The sequence below is a fragment of the Hippopotamus amphibius genome, chromosome X (assembly GCF_030028045.1).
Source record: "Hippopotamus amphibius kiboko isolate mHipAmp2 chromosome X, mHipAmp2.hap2, whole genome shotgun sequence".
Classification (NCBI taxonomy): domain Eukaryota; kingdom Metazoa; phylum Chordata; class Mammalia; order Artiodactyla; family Hippopotamidae; genus Hippopotamus; species Hippopotamus amphibius.
The window spans coordinates 93,303,689-93,326,239 of NC_080203.1; the positions used below are offsets into that span (position 1 = coordinate 93,303,689).

At 40.0% G+C, this 22,551-nt stretch overlaps 1 protein-coding gene across 4 annotated transcripts in view; it reads right to left on the reverse strand.

The window, feature by feature from the left end:
• Positions 1-4,135: 4,135 nt before the first annotated feature.
• CCNB3 (cyclin B3) overlaps positions 4,136-22,551 on the reverse strand; it is a 46,071-nt gene continuing 27,655 nt past the window's right edge. For 3 of the 4 annotated variants that reach the window (XM_057719375.1, XM_057719376.1, XM_057719374.1), the window contains 5 exons: positions 12,340-12,477; positions 8,903-9,058; positions 7,851-8,000; positions 4,628-4,758; positions 4,136-4,411 (listed from right to left, as the gene is read on the reverse strand). In XM_057719375.1, the coding sequence (XP_057575358.1) occupies positions 4,339-4,411; positions 4,628-4,758; positions 7,851-8,000; positions 8,903-9,058; positions 12,340-12,477 (648 nt within the window). In that variant the 3' untranslated portion in view covers positions 4,136-4,338. The remainder of the gene's footprint in view (positions 4,412-4,627; positions 4,759-7,850; positions 8,001-8,902; positions 9,059-12,339; positions 12,478-22,551) is intronic. The other variant, XM_057719377.1, reaches the window with a different exon arrangement.

A 22,551-nucleotide genomic window follows, 5' to 3' on the forward strand; every position in this document is an offset into this window, starting at 1 on the left:
GGTTAAGAATCTGCCCGCCAATGCAGGGGACACGAGTTCAATCCCTGCTCCAGGAAGATCCCACATGCCGTGGAGCAATTAAGCCCATGTGCCACAACTATTGAGCCTGCGCTCTAGAGCCCGTGAGCCACAACTATTGAGCCTGTGTGATGCAACTACTGAAGCCCATGTGCCTAGAGCCTGTGCTCTGCAACAAGAGAAGCCGCTGCAATGAGGAGCCTGCACACCACAATAAAGAGTAGCCGCTGCTCGCCACAACTAGAGAAAGCCCATGTGCAGCAAGAAAGACCCAATGCAGCCAATAAATTAATTAATTAACTAATTAAAAAAAAAGAATGGGCAAATAATTTGAATAGACATCTCTCCAAAGAGGATACACAAATTGTGAATAAGCACAAGAAGAAAATGCCCAACATCATTAGCCATTAGGGAAATGTGAATCAAAACCACAGTAAGATACCACTTCATGCCCATTAGAATGGCCATAATAAAGACAGATAATAAAAAGTGTTGGAGAGGATGTGGAGAACTTGGAACCCTCACGCACTGCTGGTGGTAATGTAAAGTGGTCCAGCAATTTCCCTCCTCAGTATAAACCCAAGAGAAATGAAAACATGTATGTCCACACAAAAACTTGTACATGAATGTTCAAAGCAGAATTATCCATAATAGCCAAAAAGTGAAAACAATCCAAATTTCCATCAATTGATGACCTGATAAAGAAAATGTGCTATATCCATATAATGGAATGTTTTTCGGCAATAAAAGGAAATGAAATATTGACACATGCTACAACATGGATGAACCTTGAAAACGTTATGCTAAGTGAAGGAAGCTAAACACAAAAGGGTATACGTTGTAAGATTTAATTTATATGAAATGGCCAGAACAAGTAAATCTATAGAGACAGAAAGTAAATCAGTGGCTGCCTAGGGATGGGGGGTAGGAATGCGGTGGGATGGGGACTAACTGCTACTGGGTATGAGGTTTCTTTTGGGGATGATGAAAATGTTCCAAAAGTAGACTGTGGTGATAGATGTACAACTCCGTGAATATACTAAAAGCTATAGAATTGTACACTTTAAGTGCATGAATTGTATGATATATGAATTATATCTCAATAAAACTGTTAAAATGCTTAAGGTTACAAAGAAAACCAGTTATACTGAACGAGAAGAATCAAAATAGAAACACAAATTCTTGATAAAGAAATAGATGTGCTTCTTTAGTAAGGTATTAAATAACAAGATCCAGATCTAATAGTTATCTTAATTCTAAAGTAGTGATGAGTGGATAATAAATTTTGAGACCTATGCAATGAGTATAACAAAAATGATTGATGGTCCCATTAGCACCTCTAATAACAATGGAGTTGGAAAAAAGGAGAGGAAATAAATCAGTTAATTGTTTCCCCCGAAGAAGCTCCAGGATTAAAAGGCAGGTACAAACAAGACACTTCCTTTTATTGAGGCTGGAGATTTGCAAGACAGCTTCTAGCCTAGTGCTTTTAGCATGTTTATACATAGTTGGCTGTACCAGTTAAATCACTGTTCAAAGAAGAATTAATCATAATGATAATGTGGGGATAAAGCAGCTTGGACCTCTCTGGCTATACCCTTTAATCATCTTGCAAGGCAGTGGGATAGGGCAGAAGGGAACCTAATGATATCTGGTCACCAAGGCAAAGCAAGTTAGGAGGAAGAATGGAAAATTGACACAATGGGTAAGAAAGCACTAAGACTATTCGCAAATGAAGCAACCAACAAGGGTTTAATCTCTAAAATATACAAACAGCTCATGCAGCTCTGTGTCAAAAAAACAAACAAAAATGGGCACAAGATCTAAATAGACATTTCTCCAAAGAAAACATACAGATGTCCAAAAAACACATGAAAAGATGCTCAACATCACGAATTATCAGAGAAATGCAAATCAAAACTACAATGAGGTATCACCTCACATTGATCAGAATGGTCATCATCAAAAAATCTACAAACAATAAATGCTGGAGAGGGTGTAGAAAAAAGAGAATCCTCCTACACTATTGGTGGGAATGTAAACTGGTACAGCCACTATAAAGAACAGTATGGAGGTTCCTTAAAAAAATAATAACAGCACTATCATATGATCTAGCAATCCCACTCCTGGGCATATATCCAGAGAAAACCATAATCCCAAAAGAAACATGCACCCCAATGTTCATTGCAGCACTATCTACAACAGCCAAGACATGAAAACAACCTAAATGCCCACCGACAGAGGAATGGATAAAGAAGATGTGGTACATATCTACAATGGAATATTAGCCACAAAAAAAGAATAAAATGATGCCATTTGCAGCAACATGGATGGATATAGAGATTATCCTACTAAGTGAAGTAAGCCAGACAAAGACAAATATGTGGTATCACTTATATGTGGAATCTTAAAAAAGTGATATAAATGAACTTATTTACAAAACAGAAATAGAGTCACAGATGCAGAACACAACCTATGGTTACCAGGGGGGAAAGAAGGGGGGAGGGATAAATTGGGAGATTGGGATTGACATATACATACAAGTATATATAAAATAGATAACTAATAAGGACCTACTGTATAGCACAGGGAACTCTACTCAATACTATGTAATGGCCTATATGGGAAGAGTCTAAAAAAGAGTGGACATATGTATAACTGATTCACTTTGCTGTACAGCAGAAACTAACACAACATTGTAAATCAACCATACTCCAATTAAAAAAAAAAAAGACTCACAGATTTTGAAAACAAACTTATGGTTACCAAAGGGGAAACATGGGGGCTGGGTGGGGGTAGAGGGATAAATTAGGAGCTTTGGATTGACATACACATACTACTATATATAAAATAGATAACCAACAAGGACCTACTGTATAGCACAGGGAACTCTACTCAATATTCTGTAATAACCTATATGGGTAAAGAATCTGACAAAGAATGAAGATTATGTATGACTGAATCACTTTACTGAAATTAACACAACATTGTAAATCAACTACACTCCAATTAAATTTTTAAAAAAATAAAATAAAATTTGATGAAATAAAAAAAATTTTAAAGTTAAAAAAAGAAAGAAAGCACTAAGACATCTAAGGGCATGACATGCTCTCCCTCCTGTGTCCCACCCATCAGAAAAGGAGATATGACCAGACGAGCATGGGAATTCTTAGGTCAGAACTGGGGAGTCTTCAATGACTGCCCCCTTACCAGATATCCACCTCCAGGACTAATTTTCAAAATATTTGACAAGTGATAACAAACGGCCACAGAGCAATCACAACAGCTGCCAGCCACAGTACTAGAATAGAGTCTTGGAGGTCTCCTGCTGTGACAGACATTACTTGATTCAGTTGCTAGGTTGTGGGGAGGTCCCAGAGGTCCTACAGGCAAGATTGAGGCAGTGGTTCTTCATCAACTGGTACAGAGGATGTTCAAGTCCTTTGTTAACAATTGAAGTACCTGTACCAGTACACATTACCCCAAAGATAGGATAGAGAGAGACAGAGTAGAATCTCTTTAAAGCTTTATGAATGAGGGACTGAGCCAGTGGTTGGTGCTTGCATTCATGGGATATCTTGCTGATTTCCCAGGTGGAAATTTCTCCTCTTGACCGAAGATAAGGACTAAAAGAGACTTCAGTGCATCACTCAACGTTTTTTTCAAATTTAGACTCTAGAAAGCCACCTAACTACAAAAGTAGGGGTACATTTCAGTGAAAATCCTTATCCCTACCTTTACATCATGTAGGAAGAAGCAAAGAAAGCAGGCAACCTGAAATGGGGACCAAAGGGTATTGGCCCACACTTCCAGGTGCCCCACATCTGAATGCTGAGGCCTGCCTGTCGGGTAGGGAGGTCTCTCTCCTTGGACTACTCCTCCCATCACCAGGATCCTCCTTTCACAGATTCATCCATCAATTCACACCTAGCTCAATTCCTCTTCCTGTGAAGAGAAAGTCTCCAAACAGAGAGGGAAATTGGATAAGCTAGACCCTGAGGCACAGCCTTTACTAGACAGGAAAAAAAAAACATCTTTGGGCTATGTGTGGGGCTCCTGAGCAATAAGGGGCGAAGTAAGCCATTTTAACAACAACCATTAATTTTTATTAAATTTCTAATCAAATACTACAATAACTTTTTCTCTTTCACAATAAAACTTAAATACTTACAACATTATCAGTTTGGGAAAAGACAAACAGAGTAAAAATGAAGAAAAGTGATGAAAAGACAAATTCAAGGACAGAATAAATACAGCCTATTTATATGCCTGCCTGGCCCTGGTGGCTGCTGCCAGAGTGCCAGACCCTCAGCCTCAGACTCAGCAGCAGTTCAAAATCTCCTCCAGCTTCAATGTGTCCAAGGGCGGGATTTTGGTGACTTCAAAGAAGACCCTGCAAAAGGAAGAGGGCTCAGTGTAAAATAGGCCAAAGCAAGCAGGCTCCATGGAATGAGTGGGACATGGGCCCTTGGTTCCCTATCTTGCTTTAACTCTGGAGCAGAAAGTAAGGTAAAAAGTACCTGAATCTTTCTTTTCCCTTAAATGAGGTTAGTCTGGGCCTCCCCATGACTGAGCACAAATGTAGCCTCAATTAGAGCTTGGCACTTACTGGTGGGAGTACTTGGAATGCACAGTCTTGAGCCTATTGCACGGACGTAAGGTCAGCAGGATGTTCAGCTGCCTGACCAAGGGGTGAAGATCAGAGGTCTTGTAGCCACTGTAATACTCCAGGGTAGGAGCCTGGAAGAAGCAACATGAACAGTGATTTATATGACAGGAAGCAGACCCTTCCTGTCTCCAATACCCAAGTCCAAACTTCCTATCCATAGTACAGGCAGGGAAGAAAGTCAATCAATTCAAAGACTCATACAGCACAGACACTGACCAATAATTACAGGGTACTACCTAAAAGACTATGTTCCAGCTGCAAGCTAGTGGTATGACTATATCCATATGCACCAGCTGGAGATTAGCCCTAGCCACAGGTATTTAAACTGAAATCCACCCAAGAATTTAAGGCACAGGACTGACTTTGTAACTCACTCACTCTCAGGTTAAGAGCCAATGGCCAAGCAAACCTCAGAACAAACTTGAGGTCCCAAGTAAACAGCCAGCTTAAGGCTGTTCCTCCTCTCTGGCTTGAACAGCTATCATTTCATGCTTTCATTTTCTCGTTCAATTTCAAGGATGCCTATCATGTGGCAAAAGGAATATAGCAGAGTGTTTAAGAGCAAAGGTTCCAGAGGCAAACTGCTTGGGTTCAAATTCCAGCTCCACTAACAGCATGGCCTTGAGCCAGTTACTCTACCTCTCAGTGCCTCAGGTTCCAAATCTGCCAAATGGGGATGATAACAGTAATTACATAATAGGATTAAATGAGTTAATATACATAAAGCACATGGAACAGAGTCTAGCACATACCCAAACAATGTTAGCTAGGATTAATATTACCAAGCCCCATACAGGAAGCTGGGAATACAAAGATGACTAAGAGGTGACTAAAGCTCCTGCTCTTGAGGAGTCTGTGGTCTAGTGGGGGAGACAGACATGCACACAGAGAATTACAAAATGTGTGGGAAGTGCTACAATGGAAGAGAGCGTTGTACAATGGAAGAGAGCGTTGTACACTGGAGGAACAGAGCTACAGGACCCATGAATTTTGGCTGGGAGAGTCACAGAAAGCTTTGCAGAGGAGGGCACGTCTGCAATAGGTGCTGAAAGTCTAGTGGGAGTTCCACAGGTAGAGAAAGGAAAATATATTATTCTGTGAGGCAGTGGTTTTCTTAAAATGTCTTAAATTATTTTCCCTGAACTCATTTTCTCCCAAATATCTTACCTGGGATTGGGAGTGGGAGCTAAGAAGCCCACCAATTTGGATCCCTTTACCACTTACTTGGCTCCTAAGATATTTCTGCAGGAATCCTGGGGCTCTACTGAATACTCTTTGGAAACCACTGCCAGAGGCAAAGGGCAGTCATTGGCATGCTGAGCAGGGGAGTAACACATGGGACAATGCATCATATTGGGTATGTTAAAGAAGATTAATGGCCCTACTGTCACTGCCCCAATTGTTCAGGCGCCAACGTTTCACATAAAGCCTACTCACTAGTGTTGATACTTTTACACACTCTCATCAAATATACCTTCTATACTGCTATATACTAGTACTGTTTCCAAAACACACAAACAGGAATATGTCACTCCCCTGCCTAAAAATCTTGCAATACCTCAGTATGAAATAAATCTTTCAGCATGGCATCAAAGGCCTCTGACCATACGCTGCCATTCTGGTCTCACCTCTCACCATTCCCTATTCATATGTCCTCTGTCCTACCCATAGGAAATGTCTTATTCTGCCCCATATACATCACACTGTTTTCTTACTGCCCTCACATCTTTTCAATTATTGTTCCCTCTGCTTAGCATGTCTCTTCTCACAGGTTCCTACTCATCTTTCAAGACCCCACTCAAAAGTCACCTCCTCTGTGAAGCCTTTCTCATCTACAGCAGTATATACAGTACAGAGGACTATGGAGCCAGACTACCTGGGTTCCGGTCAGGGCTGACACTTAGCTGATACTCACTGGTATAGCCGGGCCAAGTGTTAAAATACTGAAATATTTCTGTACTGGTTGGCAAGGAGTTTGCTGCCCTGAGCCTCTCAACTGTCCTCCCTCAGGACCTATCAGCCTTCCCCAGGACCCAAGGGTCAAAGCCAGGGTCAGCAGGGGGCCTCCAGGATCATGGCTCTGGAGCTATGGCCACATCCATTCTGATTATAGAGTAGGTATATACTTTGAACAGACTCCTAGTTCCCAAAGCCTAGCTCTGCCTCTCATTACCCAGACACGGGAAGTTGTTTCTCATCTGTACAATAGGGATAATAGTGCTGATCTCAAGGGTTGTTGTGAAGATTAAGGGAGTTAATACACAAAGTGTTTACATCAGTGTCGAAGCACTCAATAAATGCTAGCCATTATTAGTACGTATTCTTTCTCATCATCATCGCTGTCATTTACTGAATGCTTTCTCTGTCCCAAGAAATTTCAGTGCCTTGTCCAAGTTCACACAACTCTTTCTAGGGTTCGTCCTCAGCACACAGAGGTTTTTCCATCAGTAGTGGTGCTAGAATTTCTAGGCCGCAGGGCCTTAGGAGTGGTTGGGAAGAGTATGCGTATTTGCAAGCATACTCTATTGGATTGCATGTTACACGTCAGTAAAAATGCATAATTTTCTAAAGTTGCTTTTATTCACATTTTTTTATAAAATTGAGAAAGCATCAAATATGCATTTTATTTATATTGGGAAAGGAGGCTGTGGGGGCCTTCCTCCTCAGAGAAGAGCACTATAAGTATATCTGACACCCCTGTTATACACAGGAACAGCTGCTTTCACTACTCTGTTCTCTGGGTCAGCGCTTTCCAAATCCTGTTCCAACCAGCTCCCTTGGGGGTCCAATCTTGCTGAGGGGACTGCAAGGAGCAGGGGTGGAATGGGGTCAGGCAAGAATTGGGTCCACCCCACCCCCTGCTGCAATCAGAATAATTTCACATTAGTCTGTTTTGTGATATTGGGCTTTCAGGTAAGCTGTCTTTGGAACAAAGGGTACTGCGACGAAGAAAAATGAACTAAAATACTTTAAAACCATGGTTGTAGAAATCCTTCAGGCAGCCAGGCCCCTAAGATGCCAAGATGTTAAAGGATTCATAACAGCAAGTATGAAGCAGTTTTGTCACAGAGTTTCCCACGGCCCTAGTTTACACCCTCCTCCTGAGCTGACCCTGTGCTTTTAAATCCCTACCCCTTCTTCCCCACTGCCCACAGGTGTTTACCCAGTGTCCAAGCTTCTTCATGTAGAGGGCCAGGAGAAAGGAGCCAGCAGCTAGCTTAGAAGCCCTCTCCTGGATATAGTCGTATTCCTGAAGGGTCATCTCACAGATGAAGCGGGACAAGGTCAGTGTCTTCATGCTGGCATGGACACACTAAAGGCAGGAAGAAGACTGGCTCAGCAATCAATTCAGAATACTGGCACCAAGCAGAAAACCCCCTGCATTCACTCACTCCAGTTATCCCACCTCGGGCCTAAAGGGCTCTCTGTCTGAACAATGTACCTCTTCTGCCACCATGACTCACACTAAGGACCCTGCCCTCAAAACACAGACTCTTTAGAAGGGAGGATTCTGAAGTCGGCAGTGGTGTTTGCCATCTTCAGGGTTTTAAACCAAATTATCAAGTATGCTTTTGGTACCCTCCCACCTCCCCTTTCTGTACACGTCATCCTTTGAAGAGCCAAAGGCCTCCAACTGTTAACTTTGCACTGGGTTCCAGACTAGGAGCTCCAAAAGAACTCCTTCCCTTTTCTTGTTTGAACACGAACAAACGAAACACACACACACACACACACACACACACACACACACACACACACACACACACACACACACACACACACACACACACACACACACACACACACACACACACACACACACACACACACACACACACCCTACAACAAGACACACTTGTAGAATATAATGAATAATTACAAAGTGACTTCCCCTGTAACCAATATTCAGGTGAAGGAACAGAAGTTTGCCAGCATCTCCCCTAAACTTCCCATGTGTCCCTTCCTGATCAAAGAATCTTATTCCCCTCCCCTACTCTGCCCTCACCTCAAAACTTTATAGGCATAGCACGGAAAAGCTGCAATTTTCTTCCCCCAAACGCCATAGAGATCGCCAGTCTAGGAGGGTGGATTGAAGAAGAAATTCCCCCGCCCCCAGTTGTCCCTTTCCCTTTTCCTACCACTCAGGCAGCCACTCTGAAAATGGAGGGGACTAACCCAGCAGTGGAAAAATGAAGATGTGCCTCCCCCTCTTACCCTAGCATATCTGCGCAGAAAATGATAGGCAATGGGAATGTTGATATCAAATTTGAGGGTTTGCAGGATGCTGATTTCCATGGCAAGTATCTCATCTCGCTTATAAATATCATCACAGATGTACAGGAAGTCATCCACATACGGTGGGCAGGACTCCTATAATAGGTGGAGAGGAGAGGCAGTCACAACCAGGCAAAGACAGCCCACTCCTCTCTGCCTGGAGATGAAAGGCAGGGGAGGAGAGGGGTGAAGGATAGGAGGTAATAACATTCCATGGCATGAACCTTCAGGGTAGCTCTGAGAGCCAGCTTCTGGTTGATTTGAGTAGCCCATCTGAAAAAGAAAATCAGAGTGAGAGGAGGAGAGAGGATAGGGCCTCTTGGGGTAGATTCTTACAGCACTGGAAGAGGCATAATATGGCACAGGGACTGGGAGCACTGATGTCTCTTCTAATGAGTGAGAGCCAGAAATGGGAAATCTAAGGCCTGCTCTGGGGGGAACAGAGGGAAGGAGGCCACAGGAAGGGAGCTAGAGATGGAAAATGAGCCCACACTTTGTTTTCTAGTCTAAAGAATGAATGAGGATGTTTGGGACGTGGCACTGCTGGGGTAATAGGCAGTGAAAGAGAGAAAAAGAGAGAGAGAGAGAGAGAGATGGGCACAGACGGAACCTAAGCAGAAACTGAAGACCGAGGGGTGGGAGGATGTGCAAGGGCGCTAGACTGAGAAGGTCAAGGCCAGGTCAAGGGTGAGAAGAACCACCCCCCAATCCGGGAGCACCTTGCTATGTCCCGCCCTCTGCAGGTTGAACCTTAGTTTGGGGGAAAGGACCAGGAGGCAGGAAGACTCCTGAATCTTTTCTCTAGATGCACCTCACTGCCCATCCCAGTCTTCTTCTCACATCTTTCTCTATTTTCAGATCACAAACTGGACCAACCCTCCGGGCTTGTAGACAGGGACATTGAGGCCCAGAGAGAGGAAGTGACTTGCTCAAGGTCACACAGCAACCTCGTGACAAGACCAGGACAAGAAACTCTCCCTTCCACTGCTCTACTCACCAGTGGTTCCTTCCTTTCTTCTTTTATCATACCATCTCCATACCGCCCCTTGCAAAAGCCTTTCTGTATTTCTCAATCCTGTGAAGGGAAGATACCCCTGCTCCAAAAAACTTAGTGGGGGTCCTCTGCCCTGATAACCAGAAGAGGGGTGCTCCTGGTTCCAAAATTTGCCAACAAGAGCACCTTGCACTCACCTCCTCCCTCCTGTTCTTGGCTGGCCGGGAACCCCCAGCTGCTTTGTTTAACCCCCTTGAGGCTGAGACAGGGAGTACTTGCTCACACCACAAGGACATCCCTAGGTAGATGGAGGGAGGAGGAGGGAGAGATGGTAAAAGAGAAAGGAAGGGAAGCAAGGGAATGAACCAGGAAGCCAGTGAGCAAGGAAGGAAATGAGCTAGAGAGGGAAGCAGGGAACAAAGGAAAGAGTGACTGAGGAGGAAGGGAAAGAGGAAGAAAGGGAAGGAGAAGGCTATGGGGCAAGGGCAGGAAGGACAGAGGAAGGATGGGAAGGAGGGAGAGAAGGAGGCCAGGGAGGGATAGAGAGTGGAAGGGAACAAGTGTAAGTGGGTGGGAGGGAGTGACAAAAGTAAGTGAGTGAGAGGGAGCTGAACAGAGAGGGAGCAGAGAGTGAGGGGGAGCAAAGGAACCAGGGAGCAAGAAAGTTAGGGAAAGAAGTGAACCAGAGAGGGAAATAGGGGGAGAATGAGGGAGGAACGGAAAAAAGAGAGGAGGAGGAAAAAGGAAGGAGACAGGGAAGGAGGATGGGAGGAATTTAAGGTGGGGGGGTTGGAGTCATGGTACCATGGAGTAAGGATGGGAGATAGGGAGGGAAGGAGCAAGTGGGGAGGGGAGAGAAGGAACCAGCAGAAAAGGAAGGAGAAGGGGGAATGGAGAGGGCAACAGGCAGGAGAGAAGAGAGTGAACAAAGGAAAGGGACAGGGAGGAAGGGAGGAAGGGAGGGAGGGAGGATGGAAGGGAGGGAGGGGGGATGGAAGGGAGGAGGGTGGAGTAGGACAGAAGGAGGGATGGGGTGGGTAGGAGGGTGGGAAAGTGGCAGGAGGGAGGGAGGCATAGAGGAGTGAGGGATAAAACCAGGGTGGAAGGGAGAGGGTCATGGAAGGAGAGAGCAAGTGAGGAGGGGAGGGAGTGAGCTAGAGAAGGACAGAGAAAGGGAGGGCTGGAAAGAGCAATAGAGAGTGGGTGGGTGTGATGGAGGGAAGGAGCCCAGTACCGAGTGAGCGAGTGTACAAAGCAGGGATTGAGGAATCAAGGAAGGGATTGAAAGAAGGTTCGGGAGAGGAAGGGAGCTACAGAGCAAGGGCAGAAGTGGCATGACAGCAGAAGTAGAGCAAGGGCGGAAGTAGAGTGAGGGCAGAAGTGGAGTGAGGGCAGAAGTGGAGTGTGGGCCGGAAGTGGAGTGAGGGCAGGAGGGAGGTGGCAGGAAAGGGAGGCAAGTAAGGGGCAAAGGAGGGAGTGTTGGAGTCAGGGAGGTAGTAATCGAGGTAGGAGCTAGTAAGTGAAGGAGACAGTGAAGAAGGGAAGCAGAAAGCTAGTTAGGGACAAGAGCTGAGGAAGGAACACAAAAACAAATCCGCAGTTTTAAAGGTTTTCGTACTCAGTAAAAGTTGCTACTTCTCTGTTCCTAAACCTTAAGGTTTTATACTATTAGCCTATCTGAAGGAAAAGTGAGAGCTGAACAAGATTATTTGGCATCAAAGGAAGACGAGAGGATCAGATAAAGTAGATGGATTATGGTTATGAAGGAAAGGCCAGCTACTTGCTTTTATACTGCTACTTCAAAAATAACTAATTTACTTGGACTCACTACCATCTACACCAGGCCATTTTCTCTTAAATGTCTCTAGCACCTAGATTTGGAAATGCTTCCTTATAGATGCAATTCAAGACTCCACTAGACGGAGATAGAGTTGCTGGAAGAAGAAAAGGGGGTGGGGACAGAGAATTATGGTCCAGAAGGAAGCTTTAAAAAGAACAACCCATTTAACTAGGAATATGTCCACGTACACATCTTCAAAGAGGAAACGGGAGAACTTTGTTGATGCCAGGACACAAATACACCACCATTTGCACCCAACACCAGCTTCCCTGCTAAGGAAGACAGACAAAAAATTGCTAGGAAAACTTATTTGTATGCATGTATGTAATTGTACACACACACAAATACACATATATGGAAATATACACACGTGTATATGTGTGTATATACATGTATATAACATACACATACTTATACATATGCATGCATATACACACACATATATACATACATATGTAAATGCACATACACATATACATATATATCTGACTTGGATAGAAACCAATTGATTAGTTTTCCCAGGTCCTATGGACTCAGACTCACCTCAAATTTTGCTGCAATCAGGAAAGCAGTGGAACCAAGGAGTTGTAGCTTGTCCCTCTCGCATATTACCTGCATAAGGTAGTGATCTACCAGCTTCACTGCCATGTACAGGGTCTCATGACTCATCTCAAAGGTCATCTGGAGGAATACACAAACAGGGCAGGAATCTGCATATTGTCCAACTGCAAAGCCACATCCAGATAGATCTAACTACCTGGTCTGTGGCAATGAGGACAGTGAGCTTACCAGACCCGGCCAGCTGAAACTCTGCTATGAATGCAGGAACTGCTTCAGTTAGTTGCCTGGCTATATCTCTAGTGCCTTTGAGGACTCTGGCATTACCTATCCCTACACATTTGGGTAAGTGACCAATCTTACATCAGATGGAGATGCTCTGCCTTCTCTATCAGCACCTTCAGTGAACACACCTTCTCTCTTTCATCTCCAAACCTTAAATTCTTGCTTTCCCCATTTGCTGCTTTATAGTATAAACCCTGAAGGTTGACTTTCTGAAATACAAGTGCCTGACTTAAACTTTGATTGCCAAAGCACCCACTTCAAAGAGGCATCCACTTCAAGGATGGCTATCTCCAATGAACACAGTACCAGCCACAAGACTAGATAAAGAGCCAGGCCACCTCCCTCACTGAGGCTTTGTTTTAGAGACCTTGGTTGGTTTTGATAACTGACCATTTGGACTGATTTTTTTCTCTTCCCAGGCTTTAAATTCCTGCTCTTATGTTTTAAATTAACCAATAAAGTGTGACCCAGTAAAAGCAGAACCCCCTGGCCTACATGCTCATGTGTGTGCTCTCTCTTTCTTTCTCTCTCTCTCCCTCCTTACAACCTCAACCTCACCATGTGGCCCCAGCTGTGCTGTGTAATTTCCAGGTTTTGTAAGTAATAAACCTGTATTTTTTCAAAGTTTCCTGATAGTTGTTGCTGAAGGGCATCTAGCTATCATAATAAGAACCTCAAGGGGTAGTCAAGCCACAACATTAGTTATTGATTGGCTGAGACCAGCACAAAACACTACTACTTCATACAATGAAATCCCAAAAAGAGATGCTTATTTAGCCCAGAAATACAGAGACTTGTTTATTCGTTTATTCATTCATTAGTTTCTCTTTCCAACTAGATTCGCTATTAGATTATATGGATCGGGAGCAAGTACCAATAGCACCATTTGTAAGTGAGCTGAGGGGCTAAAGAAGCCAGAATGAAATTAAAGCATTAGCAGTATAACCCTCCTTTTCTTCTTTCTCTTATTTATCCTTGTTTTTGCCTTCACCCACTCCAAGAAACCATCTCCTATAGCCCTAGTCCCAGAGTTAGTGCTGGCCCATATGGCATCTTTGTGCAAATTAGAAAAAAGGTGTCTCTTTGGGGGAATGCAGCCCTGCAGGCAAATATCTTATCAAGTAGACAATACTTTCATATAAATTAACAAAAGGTGCCTCAGAGCATAGCAGCCCCCCAGTCAGAATGCACAGGTTGGCAAATAAGGGTATGAGCTGGATTCACTGCCTGCTTTTGCCTTGGCTGGAAGCTGTGTGTAGGCACAATTTGCACTGTACACAATGGTCCTACACAATCTTCAGTGATGCTTCTTCCTCACAACACCTTAGGTTCTTAACATTCAAAAACAATAAAATCTATACTAGCCTTGTAATAGGGAATAACAAATCTGACTCCATGTTAGATCTGTTTCCTTTACTTTAACCTTTGTATTCTATTGTTTTTGCTACAAGTTAATCACTAAAGGGATGTTGCCTATAGCTTGAAGTATACTTAATGGCCCATCTCCAGGAATCCTGCCCCCACCCCCAGGCCTAAATGTTAAACTAAAATATCTTTGTTCAGCTCAAAGGAAACACCCTGACCCAGCCCACCTGTGAAGGGCTATTAGAAAGAAGAAATTAACACATCCCCTTCTGGAATCTGGTGGAAACCAGGAAATATCTGCAACAGCTTATGGCCTTTTACTTTTCCTCCTCACCCCTGCCCTCTTTGTTCTATAAGAGAAACTAGCATCCAGACCCCAGCAAGATGGTTCTCGAGGACATTAGTTCTCCATCTTCTTGGACTTCCCAAATAAAGGTTTCTATTCCCTCATCTCCCAATTTATTGGCCTGTTGTGCAGCAAGCAAAATGAGCTTGGACTCAGTAACAGTCCAACACCTTAATCAATGCATGAATCCCCTCTTTAACATCTCCACCAAATAGTTATTCAGTTCCTGCCACAGAACCTCCAAATGCAACCTGATTACTCTTTGAACTGTTTTAACAGAAAATTCTTCCTTCTATTGAGTAGAAATCACCCTCACTGTAAGCTTCACTTACTTCATTTGGGCCTCCTTTTGTATTGGCTACTCTTATTGACTGGAGCCTACATGACCAAAAATAGGTCCATAAAAAGCACTGGAGAAATGCATGGCCTTGGATCTTCTCAGAAATCTGGCTTTATTAGTTTCCTATTGCTTCTGTAATAAATTACCACACACTTAGTGGCTTAAAACAACACAGATTCATTACCTTACAGATCTGGAGGTCCTAAGTCCATGGGACTCACTGGGCTAAAAAAAAAAAAGTGTTAGCAGGGCTGTGTTTCTTTCTGAAAGTTGAAGATAATGAATGAAAACGAGCTCCAAAGAGAAAAGATTCTGGAGATACACACATATACACACACACACACACACACACACACACACACACACACACACACAGAGAGAGAGAGAGAATCAAAATGAGAAAAAAGGTAGAAGAGAAATAATAAATAATAAACAAAATTTTCTCTGAGCCAAAGAAAGACAACTTTTAGATTGAAAGGACCCAAAATATACCAAATAAAAACAAGGAAAACAGATATACATCTAGATGTGTAAAAAATAATTATTTATAGGGAAGTTAATATACTAAATAACAATCTGGATCTAAAAGTCTAGATTGCTTTGACTAAAAACAGAAGACGAAATAAACTAAAAGTATGCTGATTATCTCATCTTTCTTGAAGGGCAATTAATAGATCAGGTCTGCCAAGGGCATTGATTAACTAAGTAACAACTATATCCATATGGTAGAATATTATGTAGCAGTTTAAAAGAATGAGCTAAGTTGTTGTATAACAAAGGGAGTCCAACTGGAGGATGGAAGATGCCTTGGAGGACTGGGGCAGGGAGGGTGGGGGGGACTCGTGGGGGGGGGAGTCAAAGAAGGGAGCGAATACGGGGATATGTGTATAAAAACAGCTGATTGAACTTGGTGTACCCCCCCAAAAAAAATAAATAAATAAATAAAATAAAAAATAAATAAAAAATAAAAAAAAAGAATGAGGTAGATCTATACTTATATGAAAAGATTAATAAGACTTATTCTAAGAGAAAAGAGCAAATTGCAGAGCAATGTGTACAGCATGACCTATTCATACAATACCAAAAAAACCACACTCAGTAAAAAGCTGTATTTTTATGTGCACATATCCTATATGTATATGCATTCATGTATTATTCATATAATTTAAAATTTTTAAAGAAAGGATAGTCAAAAACTTAATAAAAATGATAAGACACACAAAAAAGATCTGGAAAGATACACTCTAAACTATAGTTATGGGACTTCCCTGGTGGTCCAGTCTACGCTCCCAATGCAGGGGGCCCAGGTTCAATCCCTGATCAGGGAACTAGATCCCACATGCCACAACTGAAAAAAAAAAAAAAAAGATCCCACATGCCGCAACTAAAAGACTCCCCCACATGACACAACTGAAGATCCTGCATGCTGCAACGAAGATCCCACGTGCCACAACTAAGACCCAGTACAGCCAAATAAATAACTAAATAAACAAATATTTTTAGTATGGGAGGGGGCGGGGGGTGAAGGGGAAACTGAGACGAAGCGAGAGAGTAGCACAGACATATATATACTACCAACTGTAAAATAGTCAGTGGGAAGTTGTTGTATAACAAAGGGAGTCCAACTCGAGGATGGAAGATGCCTTAGAGGACTGGGGCGGGGAGGGTGGGGCGGACTCGAGGGGGGGGGAGTCAAGGAAGGGAGGGAATACGGGGATATGTGTATAAAAACAGATGATTGAACCTGGTGTACCCCCCCAAAAAAATAATAATAAAAAAAAACAAACAAAAAAAACAAATATTTTTTAAAAAACTATAGTTATCTCTGAGAAATAAGAATAGAGTAAAAGGGTTGTTGTTTTTGTACATACACACACACACACACACAAATATATATGAATACATACACATATAAATATCTATTAATTTTGTAGTTTAAAAAAATTGTATGGGACAGAGTGGTTAAGGTGATATAGAGGGGTGAAGAAATGCCAGGAGAAATTAACTAAACAATGATTATGGGTGGTTACCACATTGCTCTTAGACTTTGATAAGTTAAGCAGAAAAAATAAATTAGCATATAAATTATATAATTATTAAGGCAAAATTAATTGATATAATGATCTTTGTACCCTAAAGAGAATACATATTTTCTTCAAACATTAGTGAATTATTTAATTAGTGAATTATTTACAAAAACCCATTATATCTGAAGCTGTGAAGAAAATCCCATTAACTTAAGAAAAGTAGAAATTATACAAGTCATATTCTCAATATACAATACAATAAATCTAGAAATTGGCAACAAAAGGATAAACCAAATGAACTACAGAAAAGCAAGGCATTTGAAAAAAAATGGTAAGCATTATCTTAAAGGAAAAAAACCTGGGTCAAAGGGAAAATAAAAATTGCAATTGCAGATTATTGAGATAAAACAAGATACCTACAACACTATCTTTCAAAACTAATGGGATGTAGTCAGAACTGTTACTTAGAAGAAAATGTATAGTTTTGGAGCTCTTATGAAGTCAGAAAAAATTAAAATAGAATAAACATTCATTTTAAGAAGCTACGGAAAAACAACAGAATAAACTTCAATAAAATAAGAATAAAAAAAGATGAAAGAAGATATTAATAAATTTTATTAAAAAGAAAAAGTTATACATTTATCCACGAGCTAATTCTTTGAGCAGAGGACTGAACGAATCTTTCGTGAAGAGAACTGAGGAAAAGAGTGTATACATGCATGCAAACACATGGGAGAGAGATAACATCACACACAACACTTTGAATGAGAAAAGAAATAATTACAAAGGATTCTAAAAGAATACCATGTACAATCTATAATAATAACTGTGAAAATATCCATGAAATGGATGACTTTTAAGGAAAATATAAACTACAAAAATGACTCAAGAAGAGTAATAAGGACTTCCCTGGTGGCACAGTGGTTAAGAACCCACCTGCTAATGCAGGGGACATGGGTTTGATCCCTGGTCCGGGAAGATCCTACACGCCACAAAGAGCAAGCAGCAAGCTACTGAGCCTCGCTACACAGCCTGCCTACTGCGCAGTACTACTAGAGCCCACAGGCCTCTACGACTAGCCAGGCCCAAGTGCCAGCAGACTACTGAGCCCGCATGCTGCAACTACTGAAGCCCATGCGCCTAGAGCCTGTGCTCTGCAAAAAGAGAAGCCACCGCAATGAGAAGCCCATGCACTACAAAGAAGAGTAGCCCCTGCTTGCCACAACTAGAAAAAGCTGAAGACCCAACACAGCCAAAAAAAAAAAAAAAAGTAATAAAACCTTAGTAGGCCAATAACCATCAATATTATTAGAAAAAGTTATCAAAAATGACACACACAAATGACATCATGCCTCAATGGGTTCATGGGCAAGTTCTTCAAGGAAAATATAACTCCCGTGTTAAACTTAATTCTATAGGAAAATCTCGCTAATTAATTAATTTCCCTTACTAATTAATTAATAAGCTAGAGTAATCCTGGTACCAAAACTTAATAAAGACAGCATCCTTTTCACCAAAAACTTATAATCTTATTTGTGATTACAGAAGCAAAAATTCTAAATAAACTATAAGCACACTAAATCCAAGACTAAATTAAACAAACCATGACTAAGTTCAGCAAGGTAGATGAATACAAAATAAATATAGAAAAACATCCATTGCTTTCCTAATATACTAGCAGTAGATTTTAAAATTAAAGGAAAAAGGATAACATAACAAAAAAAAGTCCTCAGTACCCAAGAAAAACATTTTTAAGTCAGTGAGATTGATACAAAGAGAATCTTTTAAAACTTAAAATTGTAAAAGAAGACCTGGTAATGAAATAGACACAACATAACTGGCTTGGAAAGTTCAATATTGTGAAATCTGTTAATTCTCCCTGAATTAGCTCTCCCAACAGGCTATTTTTTTTTGCCAGGAGAAACGTGCTCATCAACAGGCTATTTTTGAAAACTGACAAAATTATTCTACATCTCACCTGGAACAATTAATGTGTAAGAACAACCACGAATATTTTGTAAAATATTAGTAAAGAGGCAATAAATGTATTACAAAGCTATAATAATAAAAACAGCATACTACTGATTTTAGAATAGACAAATATACCAAAGAATGGAATTGAAAAGACCATAAACAAACCCAAGGATAAATAATAAAAGATGTCATTTCAAACCAGTGGATAATGAAAAACAACAAATGGTATTAGAATAACCAGGTAATCATTGGGTAAAGGTGTATAAATGCTGACACCAAAACCAAAGTAAATTCCAGACAAAGATTTAAATGTAAACATGAAACTAAATGTTCTAGAAAAAATTCAGAGAAATATTTACATAATTATGACTGAAGAAGGCTTTTCTAAGAAACAAATCTTAAAATCATAAAAGAAATAATTGATAGACCTGACTACTTAAAATGTCACTGCTCCTGTACATCAAACTAAAATAATACAGTAAAAAAATTTCACTTAACAGAATGCAAAAAATATAACATCCTGTGTTGGTAAGGTTATGAGAAAAGAGTCACTTTCATTCAGTTCTGGTAAAAGTAAAAATGGGCATGACACTTCAGAAGCATAGTTGCCTATACACACAAAACTTTTAAATATGCATTGTTTTGATCTAACACTTCTATTCCTAGTCATTTATTCCAGAAGAACAAAAGTAAATTATGATCAATGCAAATGTATGCATGTTCACTACAGGGTTATTTTTCTAAGAGCAAAATTTGGAAATAACCTAAATGTCCGTTAATAGGGTGGGTAAGTAATGACAGTTGAAGAACAAAATACTATACTGTTGACAAAACTGAAGTATAAATATGTCAATTTAACTGGAAAGCTATTTGCAGTTACAAGAGCATTGTTACATGAGAAAAAAAGCAAGTTACAAAGCACTATGAAGAGGACATGACAATCCCAAATGTATATACTCCTAACAACAGTTTCAAAATACACAAAGCAAAAAAATGGCAAAACTGAAAGAGAAATAGACAAATTTATAATTATAGTTGAAAATTTCAGTACTCTTCTGTCAATAACAGAATTAGTGCACAGAAAATCAGCAAAAATAATAAGGAAATCAGCAACATGAACCAACTGAATCTGACATTTCATAGAACATTGACTCCATTCAACAGCAGCAGAATACACATTCTTCCCAAGTGCACATGTAACATTCACCAAGACAGACCATATCCTGGATGATAAACATTAAAATTTTTTAAAGAATTAAAATCACATAAAGTGTTTTCTTTGACCACAGTAGAATTAAACTAGAAATCAATAACAGAAAAATAATAGTGAAATCTCCAAACACTTAGAAATTAAACAACAAACTTCTAAATAGTTCAAGCAGTTAAAGCAGTGCTTAGGGAGAAATTTATAGCATTAAATGCTTATATTAGAAAAGAAGAAAAGTTTGAAATCGATAATCTAATCTTCCACCTCAAACTACGAAAAGAAGAGGAAATTAAACCCAAAGGAAGAGAAATGAAACTATAAAAATTAGAGCAGATATCAATAAAACTGAAAACAGAAAAACAGAGAAAACAAATGGAATCAAAACCTGGTTCTTTGAAAAGATCAATAAAAATGATAAACTCTTAGCAAGATTGATAAACAAAAAGAGAGAAGACAAAAATTACCAAATATTAAGAATGAAAGACTAATCCGGAAATGCTATGAATATAAAGTCAATAACTTAAATGAAAGGACCAATTCCTTGAAAACCACAAACTTCCAAATGTCACCTGACATGAATAGATAATTTGAACAATCTCATAACTATTAAAGAAATTATATTCTTAGACAAAATTCTTCAGGGAAAAGAAAAAACTTCAGGCCCAGATGGTTTCACTTGTGAATTCTACCGAACATTTAAAGAATAAATAACATCAGTTCTACATATCTCTTCCAGAAAATAGAAGAGAAGGGAATACTTCCCTAATTATTTTATAATGCCAGTGTCATTCTCATACCAAAACCAGAAAAAGACAATACGAAAAAAAAAAAAAGAACACTATAGAGACCAACATCCATCATAAACATAGATGCAATAATCCTCAACAAAATATTAGCAAATAAAATGCAGCAATTTATAAGAATACCCCAAAAAATAATAAATAAATAAATAAAATTTTAAAAAAAATTTATAAGAATAATATGCCAGAACCAAGTGGGGTTTATCCCAGGAATATGAGGCTGTTTCAATATTTAAAACTCAACGTAATCCACCACATCAATAGGCTAAAGCAAAAAAAAAAAAAATCACATCAACAGATGCAGGAAAAAAGCATTTGACAAATTTAACATTGCCGTGATAAATATATATCATCAAACTAGCGATGAAAGTAACTTTCTCAACCTGATCAAAGGTAACAGCAAAAACTCTACAGTTAAGATCATACTAATAGTGAAAAATTAGCTGCTTTCTTCCAAAGATCAGGGACAAGGCAAGGCTGTCCACTCTCACTGCTCCTATAAACATCATAATGAAGTCCTCCACAGTGCAATAAAACACAAAAATGAAGTTAAAAGCATACAGATTGGAAAGGGATAAAACTGTCTCCAATTGCAAATGACATAATTGTCTATGTAGATAACTTCAAGAAATCTACCAAAAAAAGAACCCCTAAGACTTAATAAGTTTTAGCAAGATCATAGAATACAAGGTCAACACACAAATATCAATATTTCATATTGACAGCGTACAAATGGAAACCAAAAATTTTAAAAGTACCATTTACAATAGCTCCAAAAAAAGAAAATATTTTGGTATAAATCTAACAAAACATGTACAGGATCTATATTTAAAAAAAAAAAAACAAAGAAAATCTAAATAAATGAGAAACATACTACATTCATGGTTCATGGGTTGGAAGATTCGACAAAGAAAAAATGTTGATTCTACTCAAATTCACCTATAGATGTGTATCAGGGGTGCCCAAGAGCACCCCCAGGTACGATGATTCCTGGGATGACTCACAGGACTCAGCATATAGTCATACTCACAGTTATGATTTATTATAGCAAAAGATACAAAGTAAAAAAAAAGATACAAAGCAAAGAGAAAAGGAGCATGGGCAAAGTTTGGTGAAAACCAGAGCAAGCTTCCAAGAGTCCTATTCCTACAGAGTCTCTCAGGATGCACTTAATTCCTCCAGCAATAAGATGGAACAATACATGTAAAGTGTTGTGTACCAGGGAAGCTCATTAATGACACAGTGCCTAAGATTTTACTGGGAGCTGGTCACATAAACACTCTGCCTAACATGTACCAAAATTCCAGACTCCCAGAAGGAAAGCAGGTATCCAGAATAAACCACCTTGTTTGCGCAAAAAGTTTAGGCACAGTTATCATTAGAGGAGAATTCTACAGCAGTGTAGGGAACTGTTTACCAATCAAGTTCCCAGATGCCAGCCAGAGGCCAACCTTGCAAACAGGCCTTTCTAAGAATAGTGGCATCATGCCTGTTATGTTAACTCTTTTCTGCACAAGATGTAATTCAATTCCAATCAAACTCTCAGCAGGAATTTTTGGCAGATAGACAAACTGATTCTAAAATTTATCTAGAAAGGCTAAGACACTAGAATAGCTAAAACGATTTTGAAAAAAAAAAAGACAAAACAGAGTTGAAAGAATCATGTTACCTCATTTTAAGACTTACTATAAAACTATAGAAATAAAGACTGTGATATTGGCAAAGGGATAGACACAGAGATCAATGAAACAGAATATAGAAATAAGTATAGAAATACACCCACACAAATAAAGCAAACTGATTTTTGGCAAAGGTGCAAAAGCAATTTAGTGAAGAAAGCATATCTGTCCACA